General features: G+C 45.8%; 1 protein-coding gene and 1 pseudogene across 1 annotated transcript; both read left to right on the top strand.

The window, feature by feature from the left end:
- The first annotated feature begins 322 nt into the window (after window positions 1-322).
- On the top strand, window positions 323-22816 carry LOC114032940 (leptin receptor overlapping transcript-like 1). Its single transcript, XM_027848397.1, has 3 exons — window positions 323-418; window positions 17595-17670; window positions 22604-22816. The coding sequence occupies exons 1-3, from the start codon at window positions 403-405 to the stop codon at window positions 22803-22805; spliced, it is 294 nt and encodes a 97-aa protein (XP_027704198.1). The 5' UTR covers window positions 323-402; the 3' UTR covers window positions 22806-22816.
- Window positions 4106-4729, top strand: LOC114032939 (annotated as a pseudogene).
- Window positions 22817-22927: the final 111 nt, after the last annotated feature.

The raw sequence follows: 22927 nt of genomic DNA, 5'->3' as shown, positions 1-22927 counted from the left end.
CATGAATAAACGAGTGGTCCTGCGCCAGGTGGACATAAACACTGGAGGGTAGGCCGAACCAGGGGACGCCCTAGCGGATTTAGTGCCAGCGTGCGGGTGCGTGGGGGAGCACTGAGTGGGAGGTGTGCTACGCTCTCAGAGCTTTCCCGCGGCTCCTTTAAGAACAGGTGTAGAGCCAGAGGCGGGGCGGGGCGAGGGCGGGTCTGGAGGCGGGGCCCGAGGTTGACCGCCCAATCACAACTTGAGAGCGGGAGCGGAGGCGGAGCGCGCCGCCCTGACGTCCACACGTCCCACCGCCCCGCTCCCACCCGGCCGGCGGAAGTGCTGTGTCGGGCACTTCCGGTTGTTGTCTGCCTGGTTGTGTGGTGACTGCGTGGAGGCTCTCGGGGCGTCGGCGCCGCCATGGCCGGCATCAAAGGTGAGGGGGCCGGCGAGCGGCTCTGCCGGGCAGGCGACGGAGGAGCTGCGGGCTCGGGGTGACAGGGCGGCCGGGAGGGGCGGGGGCCTCGGCCTCCTCCAGCCCCGCCTCATTTTTCTACCTCTTCCCTCCCCCCCACCTCCATGTCGCTCCCCCCGCCTGGATGTCGCGTGCCCCCCCCCTTTCCCGTGGAGCTCCCCCCGCAAGCCTGGTGTCGCTGCCTCCCCTCATTTCTCCGTTCCCTAAATGAGATGATCTTTGTAAAGCGCTCAGCACGTGCCTGGCACACAGTAGGTGCCTCCTAAATGCCCTGCCCCTCCCCTCTGCTCACCCCTCTCTGCGCCCGTTCCCTCGCGAGAAGTTCAGGGAACTTGAGGTTCCCAGGAACGTGACTGGCCTCCGCGCGTGCGCTGCCAGCCTCAGTTTCCTCCTCCGGTCAGCCCCGCCCCGCCCCCACTGAGGGCACCCGAATGGGGGTTGGTCCGGATCGCGCCCCGTCCCGTCCCCTCGAGCGGGCACGAGCGCTGCCCCTTCCCTCCTGTGCTCCGCCCTGGGGGGTCTCCGGCCTCCCGCTGGGTCCGATCCAGCCGGGCGGGCACGGGCGCGGGTCCGAGGGTTTGGGAGTGACGTGGGGGCGGGGGCGGGGGCGGTGAGCAGTGCCCGGGCAGTGTGACTGCGCTCGCCTCCCGTGGTGTCCTGGGGACGGCCAGGATCGTGCTGCTGGTGTCCCCTCCTGGAGCTGCTGTGCCAGGGAGAGGGGAGCCCCGGGCGGGGCGGGGAGGAGCGTTCGGTTGTGGCAGCTTCCTTTGATGTCTTAGCGAAGCGTCCCTGCCAAGGTTTAACCACAGTGCAGTTATTTCCGAAGAAAACAGAGTCATGGAAACAGCAGTGCTCCCCAGCCCGCGCTGTGCGGATCTCAGGTGCCCCCCTCCCAGGAAATTCAGCTGTGGAGAGAGGGGTGAGGGGCTTGCTTGCCAGCGGGGGGTCACTGGGCAAGTCACCTGATTTCTCCCAGCCTCAGTTTCCTCCTGTGTAGAGTGGGGTTAACGCTAACAATAGCGCCTGCCTCCCAGGGTTGTGGTGAGGATCAGAAGAGCTAAGGTTACCGGACACTTTGCACGCTTCCTGTTGTTGGGAGAAGGCATTGACTTTTGTGCTGAGTCAGATTTCCAGTTTTGATAAGTCAACAAATTGCCACCGAATCCTCCGGTGCTCATCTCATCGGTCCATCATCTCCAGATGTTGTGTAATTTTTCCATTCCAACCCTAGTCTAGGTAGACGCTTCAGAAGTAGACCAGTCACATCTACATTTATGCAGATACATTGCTAGTGTGGTCTATTAGCATATTATATTAGCATATAGTGTTAGTGTGTTGCAAGGCAACGTATAAATGTTGATTCACCGTCAGCCAAGTTACCTAGTTCATGCCGACCTTGAGATAAAGTACAATTTTGGCAAACCTTTCTGATGTTTTTACAGGAATCTGTTACTTATCCAGCGAAATGGAGATCTCGTGTTTAGATAAGTGAATTTATTCCAGTTTACTCTTGAATTTGCTACAATTTTAGCCATTTTGCATGGAACTATTAGATAATACGCTTTTCTGACTTCTTAAACAGTATACCAAGCAGAATTGAACCTTGTATTTACTGAAAGCCATCATTATCAATGCTGGTTATTGTACTGTACCTAGAATACATTGGTGCTCATGAGCTTTAAAAAGGAGAGATTTGTATTGGTGTCCTTTCGCCCTATTTGGTATTTGGCTCACCAGCGAACATTTCATTCTCCAAAGAACAAAAAGGTCTACCTAGAACTGTGGCCTTGGGTTCTATGACATGGTAGGGCGGGTTAGCATCAGTTGTTTCTGTCCATACGCTGACATGGCTCCATATCGTCTTACTCGTTGAGTTTTGTGTCCGCTTTGTCTAGTTTTGCCTTGGCTGGTTCTCATACGTTAGTCTACTTCGTGCCAGGAGCTGCTGTGCCCTGCCAATACAAGTACAACTGAGTCAGCTCCTGCCCTCCACAGGCTTCCCAGGAGTGATACACCATGGGCCCAGTGGACAAAGTGTCTAACCTGCAGAATACACCTGGGACGGTGAGGGTAGGGAAGGGGATATCAGGAGGAAGACTGCCTGGGCACATCAGGAAAGGCCTCTTGGGGTGGGTGCCCTTTGAGCTTGGCCTGGGAGGGAGCAATAGGGATTCCAAAAAGGGAAGGGGAAGAGGGGAAATAAGCAGACGTGGGGACAGCCTGCGAAGTAATGGAGGCAGGAAGGTGAAACGAAACTCCTTGGGTAGGTCTTATTATATTTTACAATGCTGACACACCCTCACTTTCACATTCAAGAACTTTGATATGACACCTAAGCTTTTTAGATTTTATTTTTTACTTTTGTAAAGTAATTTGATGGGAGGAATATAATTGGAGTTATTTTCAAAGTTGTGTAACCTAGAAACAAACAGAATTTGGCTGTACTGTAGCCTGTATGGGGAAGAGCAAGGGGGTCAGATGGCCAGGAGCACACTGAGATGCAGGAACTATCTCATCAGCCCTGACAGACAGTCTGGAGCCAGAGTATGGAGCTTGTATGTTTTTTCTAAAGGCAGTTGGGAGCCACTGAAGCTTCTTGAGCAGAGCAGTGACATGGTCAACAGTGCTTTAGGGTTATCCACTGGCAGCCATGGGCAGGATGAATTGGAGAGAAGGGAGGAGAGACTCTGGGAGGTTATCACAAATAGCCCAGGAGAGAGCCGATGAGGGCAATGGGAATAGTAGCAGGGATAGATGGGAGAGATGTTGAGGCTGTAGAATTGACAAGACTTTGCAATTCTTGGCTCTGGGGAGCTGAGAGAGAAGAGTCAAGGAGGGCCCCCTAGGTTACCAGCCTGGATGATGGAAGTGCCAGCCTCGGGAAGTTAGTAGGAAGGCTAGGTTTGGGTGGAAGGATAGTGACATAGAGTTGGAGAAGGATATCCAGCTGGATGTGGTCTTAAGAGTGATGATGACTGGACGTGTTCATTTGAGAGTTCTCTGAGTACAGGTTATGTAGAAGATAGGAGAGGTGCCATAAGCTTGGAGAAGGGCAAATGCCTTGATTTTCCTCAAAAAAGGAAGAGAACGGAATCTGCAACATAGGCGCCAGTGAGCTTGATTTCCATTTCAGAGGAAATTCTGAAGTAGATCATTAGAGAGATGGTTAGGGAACTTCTAGAAATAGAAGCAGCGATCACAGAGCGCTGTCCAGGCTTCATCAAGAACAGGCAGTTCCAGACTAGCTCCATTTCCTATTTTGACAGGATTACTGGACTAGCAAATGAGGGGAATAATGTGGATATAGTTTATATGTTAGAAAAGCTTTTGATAGAATGATATTATCTAGTCATTTTCCAGTCGTATCCAACCCTTCATGACTCCATCGGGAGTTTTCTTGACAAAGATACTGGAGCACTTTGCCATTTCCTTCTTCAGTTCATTTTACGGATGAGGAAACTGAAGCCAATAGGGCTAAGTGACTTGCCCAGGGTCACACGGGTAGTGTGGTGTGAGGCCAGATTTGAACTGAGGTAGAAGAGTTCCTGACTGTGGGCCTGGTGCTCCATCCACTGCACCACCTAGCGGCCGATTTGGTGAAATTTGTTGTTGTTTCTCTTCTGCTAGTCTGATGGAGAAGATGAAGATCGTTGGATCAGATACTAATACAGGTAAGTCCAGTCAGAACCGTTTGATTGACCGGACTCATAGTGGTAACATGGCAATGTGAAGCTCTTCGGTGAAAGTATTGCCGCCGCGGCCGTGCGGAGCTGGCAGTCGCTGCCTCTCCTCCTCCTGACTCGCTGCTGTTCGCTCTCACCGAGGAATAAGTAAGTCAGGAGCCACTACACTGCCATGGCATTCAAAGACACCAGCGTGACCCTTGTGGAGCCCGAAACGGCCATTCACAGGATCCGGATCACCCTCACCAGCCGAGATGTGAAATCCCTCGAGAAAGTGTGTGCTGACCTAATTAGAGGAGCCAAAGAAAAGAACTTGAAAGTGAAGGGACCTGTTCGAATGCCCACTAAGACACTTCGAATCACAACTAGATAAACTCCTTGAAGTGAAGGTTCAAAGACTTGGGATCAGTTCCAGATGAGAATCCACAAATGCCTTATTGATTTGCACAGTCCTTCTGAAATTGTTAAACAGATCGTGTCTATCAGCATTGAACCAGGTGTAGAAGTTGAAGTCACCATTGCAGATGCCTAACCAATCATTTCTTTTAATAAATTGATTGCAACTATTAAAAAAAAATGTCAGTGTGAAGCTGCCCAGGCGTCTGTGCGTGGTCCTCAGCTATCTATTCCTCAGATTTGTAGGTGACCCAACGTTGAGAGGAATAACTCACACCGTAGATAACGGGGCTAGGATTCAAAAAGAAGGGACAAGCTAGAGCATTGAGCTGAATCTCACAAAATGAAATTCAGTAGGAATAAATGTAAAGTCTTAGATTTGGGCCAAAAAATCAATTTCATAAGTATAAGGTCGGGGCCACTGTGCTAAGTATCTGTGGGATTTTTGGTTTGTTTTTGTTTTTAAGTCTCTGCCCTCGAGGAGCTTAGATTCTGATAAGGGACAGCAGCCCATCTAGGGGAATGATGACTTACCGGGAAGAGGGGTGTTGTTTTCTAGAGAAGTTGGAGGGTGGGATACCTGATGGGCAGAGACCTGAGGAGATGAAGTGGCCTGGCTGGATGATTGGATGTAAGGCTGGATCATGGCCCTGGCATGAAGGCCAGGCAGGCGATGTGTTGGCCCAGTTTGTTCCTACTAAGGGTTAGACAACAGTTTGAAAAGATCTGGGGGTTTTAGTGGACTGCAAGCTTAGCGAGTCAGTAGTGGAATGTGGCAACCAAAAACAGCTCATTCCATCGTGAGCTGCTGAGAGGCAGTTTCCAAGCAGAGAAGTCCTGCTGTACTTTGCTCTTATCAGACCTCATCTGGAGTATTGTGTTTGGGATCCATGCTTTCTGAAGCACATTGGTAAATTGGAAAGTGTCAAAATAAAGAAATTGGAAGGTGGCCAGAGAGTAGCAGCCAGAATGGGGGGGAGCCTCAAGTCCATGGCATGTGAAGATCATTTGAAGAAACCAAGTTTGCTTCTCCTGGAAGGGGGGAGGAGAAAGGGAGGAAATAAGCATTTGTCTATAGAGTACCCACTTTGTGCCAAGCACCTACAAGATAGGTGCTGTTATTATTTCCATTTTACACTTGAAGAAACTGAATCAGACAGATGCTAATGACTGTCCCAAGATCACATAGCTGGTAAGTATCTGAACTCAGGTCACTCTATCTCTGGCACCTACCTTGGAGTCTTCAAGAAACAACCAAAGGTATCGTGATATCTGTGTTCAGATGTTTGAAGATCTGTCATGTGGAGGAGAGATTAGGGTTGTTGGATGGGAACAGTGAATTAAAAGCAAATTTAGGCCTAATGTCTGGAGACCTTGCTGCTAATTGGAACTGTCCCAGAAGGAAATGAGCGGCCTCTGAGGGTGGTGGGTGGGCTCCTTCTTAGAGACAGACCTCTGGGGAGGAATGCGGTAGTGCTGGTTCCTTTCATCTATAGGCTGAACTGTGTGACCTCAGCTGTCCCTCCATTACTCACGTTCTCTGATTCTGTGAATCCATGGGAACAGATGAGATCACAGAGAATGGAAAGGGAACAGGCAGGCAGGGTCCCAGGACAACCCAGGATTCTAGCTGCCCATGAGGAACAAGGCTTGGGTTGTGCAAGGTCAGTGCGACAGCTGGAGGAGAGCCAGCCCCAGAACGGCGCCGTGAAAACCAGAAACGAGAGGGTTCGTAGCCAGCTCTGGCCCCGAGGTCAATGCCCGTGGAAGCTTGTTCCACTCTAGGTATAATACAGGCAGCAACTGCCGGTTCTAGGTGGAAGGGAAGAGCACGCTGCCCCGCCTGAATCCCAGGTGTCTACGAGGAGCACAACTCAGTCAGCAAGTGTGTGTTTGTGATATCGTTCAGCCTGATTTAAGTGCACACACACTCACACTCTCTCTCTCTCTTACTTTCAGGGTGATTTTGCCCCATAATAAACCTTACTTCATTCCCATCCACCTCCCTTGCCCCCAGCTCCCCCTCCAGAAGCCTTCCAGGGTTCATGGGGGTGGTCAGCCCTCTCCAGCTTCAAGGAGTCCTGGGTGAGCTGGGCCATTGGAGGCATTGGCCGTGGTCACCGTTGTGTGTAAGGGAAAGGGAGAGCGAATGGAGTGAGTGGGGACTGTGCTCAGCTCACCTCTGTGCTAAGTCATCTGTGCGCTCGCTGCAGGGTCTACACAGGACACGTCAAGGACCCTCGAGGAGAACAGAGATTCCTTGTTACAAGTGGCTCTGTAGACACCAAGGCACCCATGATTTAGGGGAAAGTACATGCCATGGAGGCAGGAGCCTGACTGCCTTCACAGCTGAGCACCTCAACTTGCTAGGCCACTCGCCCCCACCCCTAGTTTCCTCCTTAATTACATGGAGAAACAAATAGCTTCTGCTACCTGCTTGACCTAGTTCTTGGAGGGAGAATATTTGGTAAACTTTGCCTGGAGGGCAGGGCCTGTCTTTGTCTCTGTGCCTTGGTTGCCTAGCACGGTGCATGGTATGTAGCAGGCCAGTGCTTATTGAATAGAATATTAAAAAGGTTAATTTATTATGCATGTAGAGATTATGCACAAGACTAGTTTTAAGTCCTTAGTTACATTTCCCTCTTAGAATAATGGGCTGCAATGAGGAGAAATGTCCAGAATGCTGTCCCCCTCCTGGCAGAGAATTGAGCCATATGCAAACTGAGCCACATTTCCAGACATGGCCAGACGTGGGTATTTGTGTTTTCCTGACTTTACTTATTTGTTACATGAGTTTTGTTTTTCTTTTCTAATTTTTAGTAGAGGTGGGAAGATGGGAGGAAGAAAAAAATGCTTTATAATTTTTAAAAATAAAATTTAATTTAAAAAATGTGTTCTTCATACCCCTCAATCCAAGGATGACCCTGCTAGCCGTGTGTCTCAGGTAGGTCAGGGAAAGAAAACTAGATTCCATGCATACACCAAAATATTTAGAACAGGAAACTGGAAACAGGAGATCAAAGATAAGTGGGACTGCTTTGAAAATAACATGTTGGATTTGTTCGTGTGCCTGAAGAGAGCAGAAGCAGGTGAGATACAGCAGCACAGATTTGCCTGAGATGAAAAATGCCCATCTCAGTTGGTGCTGTGACATTCAAAATGAAGAAACCAGGTGAATGCCCGGTGATGAGAGCAGGGCTGAGCAAACTGGTCAGCAGTGTAATGAAATGTTATCATGCTGTAAGAAAGTGGATGGGAAGAATTAACAGCAACGTAGGCAGTCGTGTAGACTGAGGCACAGGGAAGTAAACAGAACCAGGAAAACCGTGTAAACTATGACAAGGGTGATATAAAGGGGGAAATAAAGATAAACTCTGAACTTACAATGACCAAGCTTGTCTTCAGAAAAGAGGTGAGAGTGCGCCTCCTTTCATCAGAAAGCTGAGCACCTCTGGGGGTGGAACGTTGTGTGCTTCACTGGCAGGCTCTGCTGGTATATTACCACACAGCTTTTTACTCTCTTTGGGCACTTTGTCACACGGAATGGATGGCTATATAGTTGGGGGTGGAGGGATATTTGGAAATGAAGGTGATGTAGAGAAGATACCAGTAGGGGATTAGGACCCCAGAAATATGTTGGACTCTAGAATGGGCATTTGGAGACTGACCATTCAGGCCACTCCCTTCATTTCACACATTCAGAAACTTCAGACCCAGGAGTTGAGCAGCTTGTAAGGTTACATGGAAAGGCACAGCCAGGAGTAGAGCTCGCGTCCATTGGTTCAGCTTGCTGTCCATTCGGTCCACACTTAATCCCTTTGTAAATTTGGAGACTTTAATGTTTCAACCTCCTCTAAATTCCTACTTCAGGTAACCCCACATTGAGGAATGAAGATGACCTTGGGTTCTCAAAGGCTATGCCGATGATATGCAAGCTCTGGCAGGCTTTCCCAAGCTCAGTGGCCTTTGAGGATGGCACGTGGCAAAGCAGCCTAACCCGAAGAAAGGCTCGTTTGATGCTTTTTGATGTCGAGGTTAGCTTGGCACATAGTAGGTGCCTGATAAATACTTGATGACGTGATTTTTTTTTTAAGCCATGGCAGGTCACATTCATCTTCCTTAGTGATGGTGGCCAAGTGATGTAAAAAGAACACATGAGTGGAGAGAGTGTTTAGGTGGATGGAGTTGGGCACTCAAAGCAATTTTTTCAGAGCTTTTTTCATTAGTGAATATGATGATTGGGGGCCGTACAGGCTGTAATGAAGCTGGTTTAACTGGCCAAGTCTTGTGTCACTACTCTTATGGCACACTATGAAGCATTTGCTTTACACTTAAGTGGTGAATACTGCAGTACACATCTTGGGGAAGGGAAATTCCTCAGCAATCAGAATAATTGGATTTTCTTGAGTCTATAGTGATGCTAAAATTCAAATTCAATGACAGTGATAAATTTTTTTTTTTTAACAAATGCAGGTTATGCTGTGAAGTGTCGAAATGCATTGTATTAGATTCAGAAATCAAACTTTTATAGGTGTGAATAGAGGAAGCCTGGCTAGACAAGTTTCTTGTGACAGTGATTTGAGGAGTTGAGTTAACTGTGTTACATGGCAGGCTGGCAGAGACAGCTGATGGTCTTGGGCTGTGTGAACACAGGCCTAACATCCAGAACAAGTGAGGTCTCCCCTTGTTGGCCAACGCTTCTGGACGATTGTACTTTCTTCACCTGCTCCATTTTAAGAGAGCCTTGACAAGCTGGAGGGTGACCAGCAGTTAGCTGGGGAGAGTCCTTACGAGTATTCTGTCTGCTCAGACACTTAAGGTCACTTACTAGCTGTGTGACCCTGGGCAAGTCGCTTAACCCCAATCGCCTCACCATAAAGCAAAAAAACAAAAACAAAACAAAAACAAAAACGAGTATTCTGTCTGAAGATAAGTGGAAGAAACTGGGAAGGTTGAGTCTGCAGAAGAGACTATATTTAAGGAATGGATTCAGATTTATAAGAACAGGAGCCATTCCCCAGTAGAGAAATGGTCAAAGTATATGAGCAGGCAGTTTTCAGAGGAAGAAATCCAAGCTTCCAACAACCATATGAAAACAAAACCCTCCAAATCCCTAGTAACTAGAGATGTGCAGATGAAGGCAGTTCTGAAATCACACCTCATTCCCACTTGCTTGGCAAAGTGACAGAAAAGCAAGATGACAGTTGTCAGAAAGGCTTGCATGTTGGTGGAGCTGGGAATTGGTCCAGCTGCTGTAGAAAACTACTTGGAACAATGCCCCACATGTTACTAAACTCTGCAGAGATAACCACTACTAGGTCTTGTAACCCAGAGAGGTCAAAGAAAGAGGAGAAGGACCCAAGTACAAAGATGCTTTTTTCCCAGGCAGTGGGATTAAGTGACTTGCCCAGAGTCACACAGCTAGTAAGTGTCAAGTGTCTGAGGCAGAATTTGACCTCAGGTCCTCCTGACTCCAGGGCTGGTGCTCTGTCCACTGCGCCACCTAGCTGCCCCTACAAAGACATCTCTAACAGCTCTTTTTGTAATGGCAAAGAACAGGAAACTAAGGGGGTGCCCATCAAGTTTGGAAGGATGGGCCAGTTTATGCCATAGAATGTAATGGAATACTTTAGTATGATAACAAATGACAGAAAGGTCAGTTGCAGAGAAACCTGCAAAGACTTGTGTGAGCTGATGCAGAGTCAGGTAAACAGGAGGGAAAGAATAAGCATTTACTGAACATCTACCATGTGCTAAGCGATTCTCATCAATGTGATAGCTGCCGTCACCTGTCATCAGTGGTAGCCTTGACTCCACAGGGCACAAGTGGGGACCACAGGTGGGAGTTACACAGAGAGACTTCAGACTCGACAAAGAATTAACAGCTCCACAATTGGAATGGATGCTGCCTGCCTTAGCAGAAGGTCTTTTCACTTTCACTGGAGGTTTGGAAACAGTTGCTTAGTTATCACATTGTAAAGAAGATTCCAAATTAATTAATGTAATAACTTTAAAGTTACAGGATAATAAAATAATTCCACATAAATTGGCATTTCTGTATATTAACAAAATTTAGCAAGAAGAGATAAAGAAAGTCTACCTACAGAATATGTAAAATACTTGGGGATTTACTTACCAAGACACATGCAGGAGCTATATAAACACCACAAATCATTCTTTATGAAAATAAAGGCAGGCCTAAGTAGAGAAATACTACTTTTCCATTTACTAAAACAGATAGGAACAATATAAAATGCTGCAAAATACTTCCTAGAAATAAAAAGAAATATTGATTTCTCATAAGTAGGTCAAGCCAGTATAATAAAGAAAAAAAAAACCACTACCTAAATTTACTTATCCAGTGTCATACCAGTAAAACTACCAAAGAATTACTGAGAGCTAGAAAAAAGTGGTGAAATTCATTTGAGGGGAGACAGAAAGGCCAAGTATCTCAAGGCATTTTTTAAGTATGAAGGAAAAGGGTCTGATAGTACCACATCTCAAGCTGTAATACAAAGCATTAATCATCAGAAATATGTGTTACTGATAAAAACAGATCAATGAAATAGATTAGGTATACAACATAATAGAAGTAAGCAAAAAATATCGTAATGTTTGGTAAACCCAGAAACCCCAATTCCTGGGGTAAGGACTCATTTAGCAAAGACTTATGGGAAAAATAGAAAGCGGTCTGGCAAAAATTAGATTTAGACCTACCACTTGTATGTCACATACCAAGACAAACTCCAAATGGATACTGCATAATAACATTAATAGCTAGTATTTATGTTAACACTTGAATATTTGCAAAGTATTTTGTAAATCTCATTATCTTCATAATATCCCTATAAAGTAGGTGCTATTATCATCTTAATTGTACAGATAAGGAAACTGAGGCAAATGGGTTATGTGACTTAACCAAAGTCACACAGCTCATAAGCATCTGGAACTGGATTTTAATTCAGGTTTTCCTATCTCCAGGCCCAGTGCTCTGTCCATTGCACCACCACCGCCTACCTGCCTTGTATAGAACTTAGATGTAAAAGGTCACATTGTAAACGAGAAATACCAGGGAAAATCTTCCCTTCAAATCTATAGACAGCGGAAGATTTCCTAATCAAGTAAGATGATCACAGAGGATGAAATGGAAACTATTGATTACATACAATTTATGATAATATTACATAAAAGTTTTTGCACAAATGAAACCAGTTTAAAGTTAAAGTTAGAAGGGTAGCTGGGAAAAAAAAGTCTTTGCAGTCAGTTTCTCTAATAAAGATTTCATTTCCTTTATATAAAGAACTGATACAAATTTTTAAAAGTAAGAGCCCCTGCGTAATAGACTAGTGATCAAAGGATAAAATAGTTTTCAAAGGAAATCCAAGCTATGGATTTATGGATATATGAAAAAATGTTCCAAATCACTAATAATTGAGGAAACAAAGTCATTCTGGGACTCTACTTCACACTCATCAGATGGTTAAAGATGCCCCAAAAAGGAAAATGACAATTATTGGAAGGACTGCGCAGTTGGGAGAGCTGTGTGATTATGGAAAGTAATTTGGAGCCACATACCCAAAGTCACCAGACTGTGTACCCTTTGACCCAGGTAAAGAGAGCACAGGAAAAAGGAAAAGGACCCATAGGTACAAAAACATTTGTAGCAGCCCTTTTGGAAGTGACAAAGACCTGGGCACTGAGAGGATGCCCATCAATTGGGGAATGAGTGACTAAATTATGCCACATGAATATAATGGAATACTATTTCATCATAAGAAAGGATGTCAAAGAAACCTAAGTGAGCAGAACCAGAACAGTTTTTACAATACCAATATTGTACAGTCAAACAGCTTTGAACAACTTTAGAACTTTTTAAAAAATCATAAATGTTTTATTTTTTTCCTTCTGATTAATACAGTGACTAGCCATGATTGCAGAGGACCAGTGAAGCATGCTACCCACCACCTGACAGCATTAATGGACTCATGGTGCAGAATAAAAGACATGGTTTTGGCCATGGTCAATATAGGAAAAAAAAATTTCACTTAACCCTACATATTGTTTACCAGGGTTTTCTTCTTTTTCCAATTAGTGGAGAGAGAGAAAATCCTTGTTAATTGAAAAAAATAAATTAAAATAATTTTTAAACAAACAAAACAAAATGAAGATTCAGATTTGACCCTCGGGTCTGTGAGATTACTTCTCACTTTGATTCTGTGGAATTTAGGGTGAAGAGGAGCTTAATTTTAACACTCTGTACGCATAGTTTTGTTTTAATATTTTGTGCCCAGCATGATCCGGTGTTGTGCTTTAGTGACAAAATTTTTTTCTTGGAACTAGTCTTGTACGTGCAAACATCAAATGATAAGGAATTGGACCCCTAATCTGTGGCATTGCTTCCTTGGGACAGAAAATGAGATCCAGTATTACGTTCCTGATAAGAGACTCATTAAACTGCAGCTAACCCTTACTCAGACAAGTGGACTCCTAGATCAGATAGGCTGCTCGTTATTTATTAAATGACCAGGAAATCTTTAAAAGGTCATTGTGGGTTTCTGGATCATCCAACGGGAGGAACACTGATTAGAGTTAGGAGAACTGGTTTTTTGTCTTACCTTAAACAGTAATTTGATTCCTGACCTTTGAGGCAAATATTTTAACCTGTTTATTGTGTTTCATCGGTTGTCCTTTGGGAATGTTGTGAAGGTAACCTTTTCCTTCTTGGTAGATAAGATACTATATAAGCTCAAGGTGATCTTATAGTAATAATGAAAATAAATGCCATGGGGGGTGGGTTTTTTTTTTTCAAATATTTTATTTTTTTCCCCACTTACATGTAAAAAAATTTTAACATTCATTTTTAAAATTTTTGAGTTCCAAATTCTCTCCCTCTCCTGTCCCCTCATTGAGAAGGCAGGCAATTTGATACAGGTTATACATGTGCAATCATGCAGAACATTTCCATATTAGTCATGTTATGAAAGAAAGTATAGACCCTCCCCCCCCCCCAAAAAAAAAGAAAAAGAAGAAAGTTTTTTTAAACACCTGTGTCAGCATCAGATCTTTCCTCTGGAGCTGGGTGGCATTTTCATCCTAAGTCCATCAGAATTATCTTAGATCATTGTATTGCTGAGAATAGCTAAGTCATTCACAGTTGATCTCCGTATGATACCATGTACTGTGTGCAGTGTTCTGGTTCAGCTCACTTTACTTTGCGTCAGTTCATGTGAGTCTTTCCAGATTTTCCTGAAAGCATCCTGCTCATCATTTCTTATAGCACAATAGTATTCCATCACAATCGTATACCACAACTTATTTAGCCATTCCCCAATTGATGGCTCTCCCCTCAGTTTCCAATTCTTTGCCACCACAAAAAGAGCTGCTATAAATATTTCTTATACAAATATATCCTTTTCCTTTTTCTTTGAGCTCTTTGAGGTACAGGCCTAGAAGTAGTATTGCTGGGTCAAAGGTTATACAGTTTTATAGCCTTTTGGGCATAGTTCCAATTGCTCTCCAGAATGGTTGGACTACTTCACAACTCTACCAACAATGCATTAGTGTCCCAATTTTCCCACATCCCCTCCCAACATTTGTCAAGTTCCTTTTCTGTCATTAACCAGTCCGATAGGTGTGAGGTAGTACCTTAGAGTTTAAGGCACTTCATGAGTACTCATAAGAAAATCCTATTTGGATTGTCAGGTATTAATAACAAATTCCTGAGATAGGACAGCAGAGTGACACTGTGGATAGAGGGCTGGGCTTGGAGTCAGGGAGATCTGAGTTTGAATCCAGCCTCAGAAATTTCCTAGCTGTGTAACCTTGGGCAAGTCACTTAACCTCAGTTTGCTACCGGGGAAGGAAATGGCAAACCACTCCAGTATCTTTGCCAAGAAAACCCCAAGGACACGGATTGATGAAATGACTGAACAGCCAGAAGATAAAATCTTGAAGACGCAGTTCTTTCTTTTCTTGAGGCTTGTGGAAAGGATGGAATGTGAAGTAAAAACCTCTTCATCAAATAGGTTAAGTATGCCTTCTTCCACGGCAGGGTTTGATCATGTCGTCATTGCCTCCATGCATCGTTAGCTCAATGGCTCAGTCGCTTTTGGATGTTCAAAAAGAGCAGTTTTAAGTTTTCTTCTGGCCAAGTTTGTGAGAAGACAGACAGATCTGCTTCCCCTTGCTGTTGTGCTTACGTGGCTATCAGTTACGTTGCCCCATAAGACCTGTGGGTTCACCTTTGTCAGACTGCTGGACTGTGACCCCTTCTCTCCTCTGACGCTGCCGCCACCCTGATGCAGGCCCTCAGCACCTCACGCCTTGATCAGTGCAGTAGCTGCTAGGGGGGCTGGCTGCCTCAGTTCTCTTCCCCGCTCCAGTCCATCCTTTATCCAGCCCCTAAAGTGGTTTTCCTAAAGCACAGGTCTGACCATGGCGTCCCCATCCTACACAGTAACCTCCAGGGGCTCCCTGTTGCCTCCAGGATCAAATGCAAAATGCTTTGTTTCGCTTCCAAGTTCTTCATAACGGAGTCCACTCCTACTCCTTACCTTTGCGGGCTTCTCCCATCTTACTCCCCAGCCTGTACTCTTCCATCTGGTGACACCAGCCTCCTGGGTGTTATCTCTTGGCTCTGGCCATTCTCTCTGGCTGTCCCCCATGCCTGAAAGGCCCTACTTCCCCAACGCTGCCTGCTCACTACCCTGGATTTCCAACTAAAATCCCATCTTTTACCAAAGCCTTCCCCAAACCCCCGTAATTCTAGTGCTTTCCCTCTGTTGATTATCCCCTATTTATCCTGTCAATAGCTTGTTTGTAAGTAGTAGTGTGCCTGCAGTATATCCCCCAAGCCGAATTAGACTATAAGCTCTTTGAGGGCAGCGACTGTCTTTTACCTCTTTTTGTAGCCTTAGTACTTAGAACTGTGCTTGGCGCATATACGCTTAATATATATGCTTAATAAATATTTATTGACTGACTGACTGACTGATTGTACAGCCATTCCCTGTAAAAGGTACACCAACCAGCATCATTTTCCTGTGCTATAATTAACATGTTAGAGCCAAAGCTTAGGATTCAGATAATTTTTTGTTGTGTAACAATGTCACTGTAGAACTCAGTGGCTGCTGTCCATCCGTTTTGCCTGACAGGCTTTCATGAAACCAGTAAAGAATATCAGCTGCGATGTGCCTGTGTAAAAATTGCTAATTTTGTGAGCTTTGAGTACAGTGTAGATAAGTGATACTGTTATACTTTAAGAAATGTGCTGATACCCAGTATTATCCACAAATACTGATTGTGAATGCGAGACACTTTCCGCCTTGAGACACTTAACTCCCTTTTTATCTTCAGACAATATAATCTGGGGCTTGGGGAGTGCATTTCCTACCCCCCTTAGCCATAACATGATGAGGGTACATCATGCAGAGTCCAGTCTGACAGTATTCTATTAAAGAAATTAGAGCACTGGCGTTGGAGTCAGGAGGACCTGAGTTCAAATGCGGCCTCAGACACATAACACTCACTAGCTGTGTGACTCTGGGCAAGTCACTTAATCCCAATTGCCTCACCAAAAAAGAAAAAGAAATTAAAAGTCTTCTTGAGCTGTGTGTATTATTTATTACACATGTAAAAGCCATTGGATTGCTATCTTTAAGGAGCCTCTTGACATTACTCTTTTTTTGAGATAATCAGGGTTAAGTGACCTGCCCAGGGTCGTGCAACTCATAAGTGTCTCAGGCTGGATTTGAACTCAGGTCTTCCTGACTCCAGGGCCCATACTCTATCCACTGTGCCACCTACCTGTCCCCTGACATCCTTTTCAATGGATTTTTTTTTCATCTATTAATTTAGTCAAGGTCAATTCTTTGGAATACCCTAGATCTGATTGGGAGCAGAAAAGCTTTTTTTTTCTTTTTTCTTTTTTTCATAGGATTAGGGAGACCTGATCATATTTGAAAGTGAGAGAAAGGAAGTGGGAAGAGCCAATGGAGAAAGAGATTGAAGGTCACTCAAAGAGATCAGTTGACTACTAGAAGAGAATCCTAGAGGAGGAGGCAGGAAAAAATTCAGCCTAAACCACACAGAGAGGGATTATCTTTAGTGAGGAATAACCATTGTTGGCAGCGTTACTGTTAGTAATGTTAATTGTTTTCCTAGTGTTGAACCACTCCTGAGAAAAATCCAGCCCACTCATTATGAATACTTTGGGGAATATATTGTTAGAGGTTTTTTGCTGAAATTTTATTTACACTGTTTTCATCAATATTCATTAGCCATATCAGTCTCTAGTTCTCTTTTAAGTACCCTCCCAAGAACATTTCTGTGTACTTAATAGAATAGAAAGAACAGATTCTCTGCTTATTTTTATAAAAATGTCTCATTCAATCTCCATTACTTTGAAAACTCTCTTGCTTGTCTAGGGTTGTTTCTTTTTGGCAATCACTTTTTTTTTCTTTTTTTGCTAGGCAGTGGGGTTAAGTGACTTTCCCAGGGCCACACAGCTAGTGCCAGGTATTTGAGGCCAGATTTGAACTCAGGTCCTCCTGGCTGCAGGGCCAGTGTTCTATCCACTATGCCACCTCGCTGCCCCAGCAATCACTCTTGCTAAACCTGCTTCACCTAGAACCTTTCCCCTCCTCTCCTCCTTCCCCCACACACCAGTTAACTAAGAAAAATCCAAAGTATCAGTAAGTAACCTCAGTCTAGGACATTGAGATTTGTTATACTCAGATGCATAGTTTAATGAGTTTGGAATAGAAAACCAGAACTGAAGAATATGGTGATTTGATGTGAAGGTTTTGAAAATCGATACTTTATCTTTCAAAATACTACACGAGACCATCATTTGGAGACTAGATGACTCAGTTCCATATGTGGCCTCATTTTAATGCCCCCTCCCCTTTTCAAAAGAAAAGCAGAATGTTTTAGTTACAAGGTTACAACCTCTATCTTTTCATAGTATAGCTGGGTATGTTCAGCCATATAATAGTACTGTTGAAGCTGTGACTTAATTTAGTGAATGAGTATTTCTATCTTGTGTGTTTGCCTTGCAGCTCTCATCAGTTTGTCCTTCGGGGGAGCAATTGGGCTCATGTTTCTGATGCTTGGATGCGCCCTTCCATTATACAAGTATGTATGAACATTTTCTTTTTGGTCATGTTGAAGGTTGTCTTTAAAAACAGTGTTTTAATGATCTCCAAACAGTCACTACCAAACCATTATATCCCCCCTCGGCATGGGGATCAGAGGCTCTGCTTTTCCATCCCAGCCTTTGTGCCGATCAGGATAACAATGGCTGTAAAAAGTTACCAAACCAAGTCAAGTCTTGCAATAACGTCCCAAGTCGCCGTGTCAGAGCGTTTGGAAGCCAAGTCTCCCAGCGGTCATCTTTTCCAACCCCTGCCAGACCAGGAATCTCTGTTGATAGAGACAGATAAACACAGTGTGCCAAGCACTGGGAGTACAGATACAAGCAGAGAGAATGTCTCTGTCTTCTTTCACAACATGACTTATGTGGAAATATGTTTAAAATGATTGTACAGATTGCAGGCCATCTTTGGGGGGTGGGGGGAATTTAGAGCTCAATATCTTATAAAGTAAATGTTGAAAACTAAAAATTAATTTAAAATTTCAATTAAAAAAAGGCATGTGTCTGCTCTCAAGGAGCTTACGTTCTAATGGAATGGGAGCTGAAATGAGAGTGGAGGAGAGTCGGTGCCTTCAGGGGTCAAGGTGCAAAGTCGTCTGGGGGGTCAGAAGGTGAGACAGGTTAGAGGTGAACTTGGCTGGTGTGGAAGAGGGAAGGAAACGCCTCCAGGGGAGGAGGTGAGCATAGGCAGGTGGAAAGGTAAGAGTTACAGCCCCAAGAGATGGTTATGCAGGCTTCACTCCAAGAACTAGAGTGAGGAGGAGCCCACCACCTCCTGAGATGCCTCCTAATGGGTCGCAGAGTTTTCTTCAACCTGCAGTCAGCCTCTGCGATTGCCGTCCAGTGCTCCTGGTTCTTCCCTCAAACACAAAACAGAATGAGCCTAGTCACTGACATGTGACATCCCTTTGCCAGAGGCTTGGAAGAGAGCTCCCAAGCTGCCATGGGCCCTCTGAGCCTTCTTCTCTGGGCCCAGCATCTCTGGTTTCTTAACCTATCCTGATTTGGGAAACTCTGATCCTCTCACCATCCTGGTAGACCCTTTCCTAATCGTGCGACCAGGGTGGAACACAGTATTCTAGGATGGCCTGACTAGGGCCAAGGGCAAAGAGAATTACCACCTGTGTCATTCTGGATGTGCTGTTTCCCATTGTGGCCAAAAATCACATCAGCTTGTGGCTAACATGTCACATTAAGCTTGTAATACACTAAAACCCCTAAATCTCTTTTCATACAAACGTACAGTTAACTTTTTGAATCCAAGCATAAGGCTTTACATTTATCCCCATTAAAAATACCTAAGTTGGGGGTAGCTAGGTGGCGCAGTGAATAGAGCTCTGGCCTTGGAGTCAGGAGGACCTGAGTTCATATCCAGCCTCAGACACTTGATGTTTACTAGCTGTGTGACCCTAGGCAAGTCACTTAAGCCGGACTGCCTCACCAAAAAGCAAAAGAAACAAAAACCTAAGTTGTATCTTTAATGAAGCACGTCAGTAAAGTTGCCCAGATTCTTTGAGATCCTGCCTCTCTTCTCCAGCACGTTAGCTCTCCCACTCAGCTTTGTGTCATAAGTAGATCTGACTAATATGCCAACTGTGCCTTTATGAAAACTATTGATAATAATAGTGAATAGAATAGGACCAAAGACAGATTTCTGGGGTACTTAAGAGTGAAATTCCTAGGTTGACCTTGACCCGGTCATCGCCACTCTTTGGGTCTACTCATTCACCCATTCTCAAAACCAGAAATGGGATGTTGACAAGTTTGGGTGTAAAAGGCCAAGGACTGGCCAAGATCTGGGGAGGATAGAGGGGTAGGAAAACCTGGAACCATTTTTCACCCCTAGCCTGTGTGACCCTTTTAGGACTGGCAAGACGTGATCTTTTTTAAAGGTAGTAGGGAAAGAGGCAGTGGAGACAGGAGATTACAGATTATTAAGAGACGTTTGGCTGGTAGAAGGTGGTCATTGTAGAGAGGAGGTAGGAGAGCATGCCGTCTGAGGCCCAAGTGAGAGATTATCGTTGGTAGGGAGAGGAGCGGGTGAGGAGGGATGCTGGGGAGCCTTGAGATGAGGGGCCACAAGTAGGAAACGGAGGGAGTTTGTCAGAGGACCTCCAGGGAAAAGAAAATGGAGTCACTTGCTCTAGGAGAATTAGCTGAAGAAAGCGGGGACATTTGACCTGGAGAAAAGAAGATTTCAGGGGGCCATGAGAGCTGGCCTTGAGCATGTGTGACTGCCACATGGAAGCGGGATCCGGCTGGTTCTGCTTGTATCGAGAGGGCAGAACCAGGAGATACGGGGGGGAAGTTGTGAGAAGACTGAACTAGGCCCGATGTCAGGAAGAAGTCACAAGGGGATGGGCTCCTGCAGAAGAGAGAGGATTCACCCTCTTTGGGCACCTGCAGCCCAAGGCTGCTCAGTGACTGGTAGGGTGTGGTGGAGAGGATTCTTCGGGGCTGGAGCCAGGACTCCATGGCTGCCGAGGGCCTCTGGATTCTGTGGAGGCTGAGAAGTGTTGGGACGGCTGGGCTCAAAGTAGGACGAGGGAAGAAAATGTTTCCAACACCTAACCATGGCAAAGAGGAGGACACTTAGGGGTGGACTGGAGGCATCAGCAGGGAGCAGTGACATCTGGAGCTCAGCAGGCGGACTCTGAAATCCTACATAAAATGGTAGCGGGCCAGGGGTGAGGAATGCCATGGGAGGAAGTGCCACCCACTGGCACGATGGGAGGCCTCAGAACCACCAATGGCCGCAGCGGAAGGGGGCCTTGGGGGGAATCCGTAAGCATGGTGATTCTCCACTGTCAGAGCTAAATGAGAGCTCACAGAACTGAGCGTCTGTGCTCAGCGCCTCACTTGTTCGTGTCAGATCTTGGCCATGTTGGAGGTGACCCTCTGATGTGGAAGGTGGTGGAACCATGGGCATTTAACCTTATTTGCATTGGAATTTCCAGTGATTGGAGCCATTCAATTGTTGATTGGGTGCCCATGAGGTGCTTGGTGCTAAGAGAGACAGTTGGGGGGCTGAGCATGGGGATTGCCAGCAGGCATCTCTGTCCACTGATAGAGCTCAGCCTCTGCTGCAGTACTTAGTCTGAGATCGTTTCTGGGGCACCTCGAGGTGCAGTGTTCGACTGGGGTCACACAGCTGGAGGTGAGATTTGGTTCCAGGTTTTCCTGCCCCTCTCCCTCCCCAGCCAGCAATCTGTCCATTGCCTCAAGGGAACAACAGAAAATAAAACTAGATTCCCCATGCAGCCTCGCAGTCTGTGGGGTAGACCGTGCCGCGCACTGTGTGTAACTCCAGAGACAAGTACTCGTGAGAGTGTATTGGAGTTTGGTAAGGGGAGATCTCCCTGAGAGCTTGAGAAGTTAAGTAAGAGAAAACTGAGCCCTGAAGTCTAGAGAATCCGAAGGGGGGTGGGGGTGGGGGTGGGGAGCATCTCAGATAAAGAGGAACAGCACAGACACAGAAGCTTGGTGTTGAGGGGAAGGGCTGGGGGCACAGGAAGGAATTGGTCGGACTAGAACAGACGCTTTCTGTGGAGTGTGGTGGGAAGTCAGTCCGACAGGAAGTTTGGGCCAGATCAGGAGTTTCTACTTTGTGAGGCAGGAAGCCCCAAGGCCCTGTTGTTGTGGAGCCCAAGAGTGAAGTGAAAATGGGTCCCGGCCCCCTGGCATATGGACTACAGGGGCTGGCCTGAGGAAAGCCAGCTAGGAGGTTTATCCAGCGTCATGTGCTGAGAGGAGCGAGGTGTGCTGGCCTTCAGGTCCGGGGATCTAGCTTCTGATGCATCAGACATTTGGGAGCTGGGTGGTGACAGGATTCAGTTTCCTTGTCCGAAAGATGTAATTAATGCCTGGTGCATTGCCTCTTCCACGGATTTCTTGGTGGAGAATTTTGCAGACCTTAAAGTGCTAGATGAATGTGAGCCACAGTAAGGAGGATCTAGGCTGGCAGGCCCTTGGGGAGGAAGAAGAAAGAAACAATGAAAAAATGCCCAGATCCTCAGGCTCCAAGAACAGTGTCCAGGGGCACCCTTAGGGTGGCGAATTAGGGACTCTAGGAGAAAAGATGGCATAGTGCATAGGGCAGCCATCCAACCTAGGTTTGCTTTGGTTTTTTAAATGTTTGATAACTATATTTCATTAGGTTTTCTTTGTAATCTTGTGTGTTTTATTTTATTTTATGCATTTCAAAAAAACAATATTCTGAGAAGGGGTCCATAGGCTAACCAAGGCAAAGAAGGAAAACAGCAAAGAGAGACACCCTGGGAGGGCACCGAGTCGGCATGAGATCTGTGATCACAGGCATGTCACCTTCTCGGAGCTTCAGTTTCCTTATCTGTGAAATGGGGGTCATCCTTATCCCACTGGATCCCGCGGGGTTGTCTGTAGGAAAGCACCTTACAAACCCTCAAGCATTATCTAAACGTGGAAGGTATTTGAAAGGCCTCGGAGAACACGCTTGGAAGCAGGGACTTGGGTCTGGGAGAGGTTTCTTCTGCATTGGGGGGGGGGCAGGGAAGAGTCTGACAGTCCCCTTCAGCTGCTCTGTTATTATTGTAAAATTCCCTTGCCTTCTGTAACTTGTCGTTTGTAACTTGTCGTGGAGGATAAAGACATGGAGTCCTGGTTGTTGAGACTGTAAAAAGCCTCACGGATTTTAGCATCCGAACAAGAAGCCTCCTCCTTGGTTGTGATCCTGGGTGGGGGGCATTGCAGAGATGAAACAGGCTGGCCTGCTGCGTGCAGCAGCAGAGGCCTCTTTTAAGGAAAGGCAAGTTCTGGTTCTTTGAAAAGGTCAATGTTGTTGTAATGTTAGAGGAGCGAAGGACTTGGACAGCAGAAGCCTGAGTGATTTCCTCATTCTCTCTCTCTCTCTCTTTTTTTTTTTTATTTTTTTTGCAGCCAATACTGGCCCCTGTTTGTTCTGTTTTTCTATATCCTTTCTCCTATTCCATATTGCATCGCCAGAAGGTTAGTGGATGACACAGATGCCATGAGCAATGCTTGTAAGGAACTCGCCATATTTCTCACAACTGGCATTGTGGTCTCTGCTTTTGGACTTCCCATAGTATTTGCCAGGGCACATCTGGTAAGTGTGTCATAGAGGAGGGAGGGGGAGGGATACAGAGACAGAGAGACTGGGACTCATGGAGGAAGGGGGAGAGATGGATGGACGGACGGATGGATGGATGGATGGATGGATGGATGGATGGATGGATGGATGGA

Source organism: Vombatus ursinus, unplaced genomic scaffold (assembly GCF_900497805.2).
Source record: "Vombatus ursinus unplaced genomic scaffold, bare-nosed wombat genome assembly UNPS02006074.1, whole genome shotgun sequence".
Taxonomy (NCBI): Eukaryota; Metazoa; Chordata; class Mammalia; order Diprotodontia; family Vombatidae; genus Vombatus; species Vombatus ursinus.
Note: the sequence above shows the minus strand (reverse complement) of the source record. Positions and strands in the feature narration are given on the sequence as shown.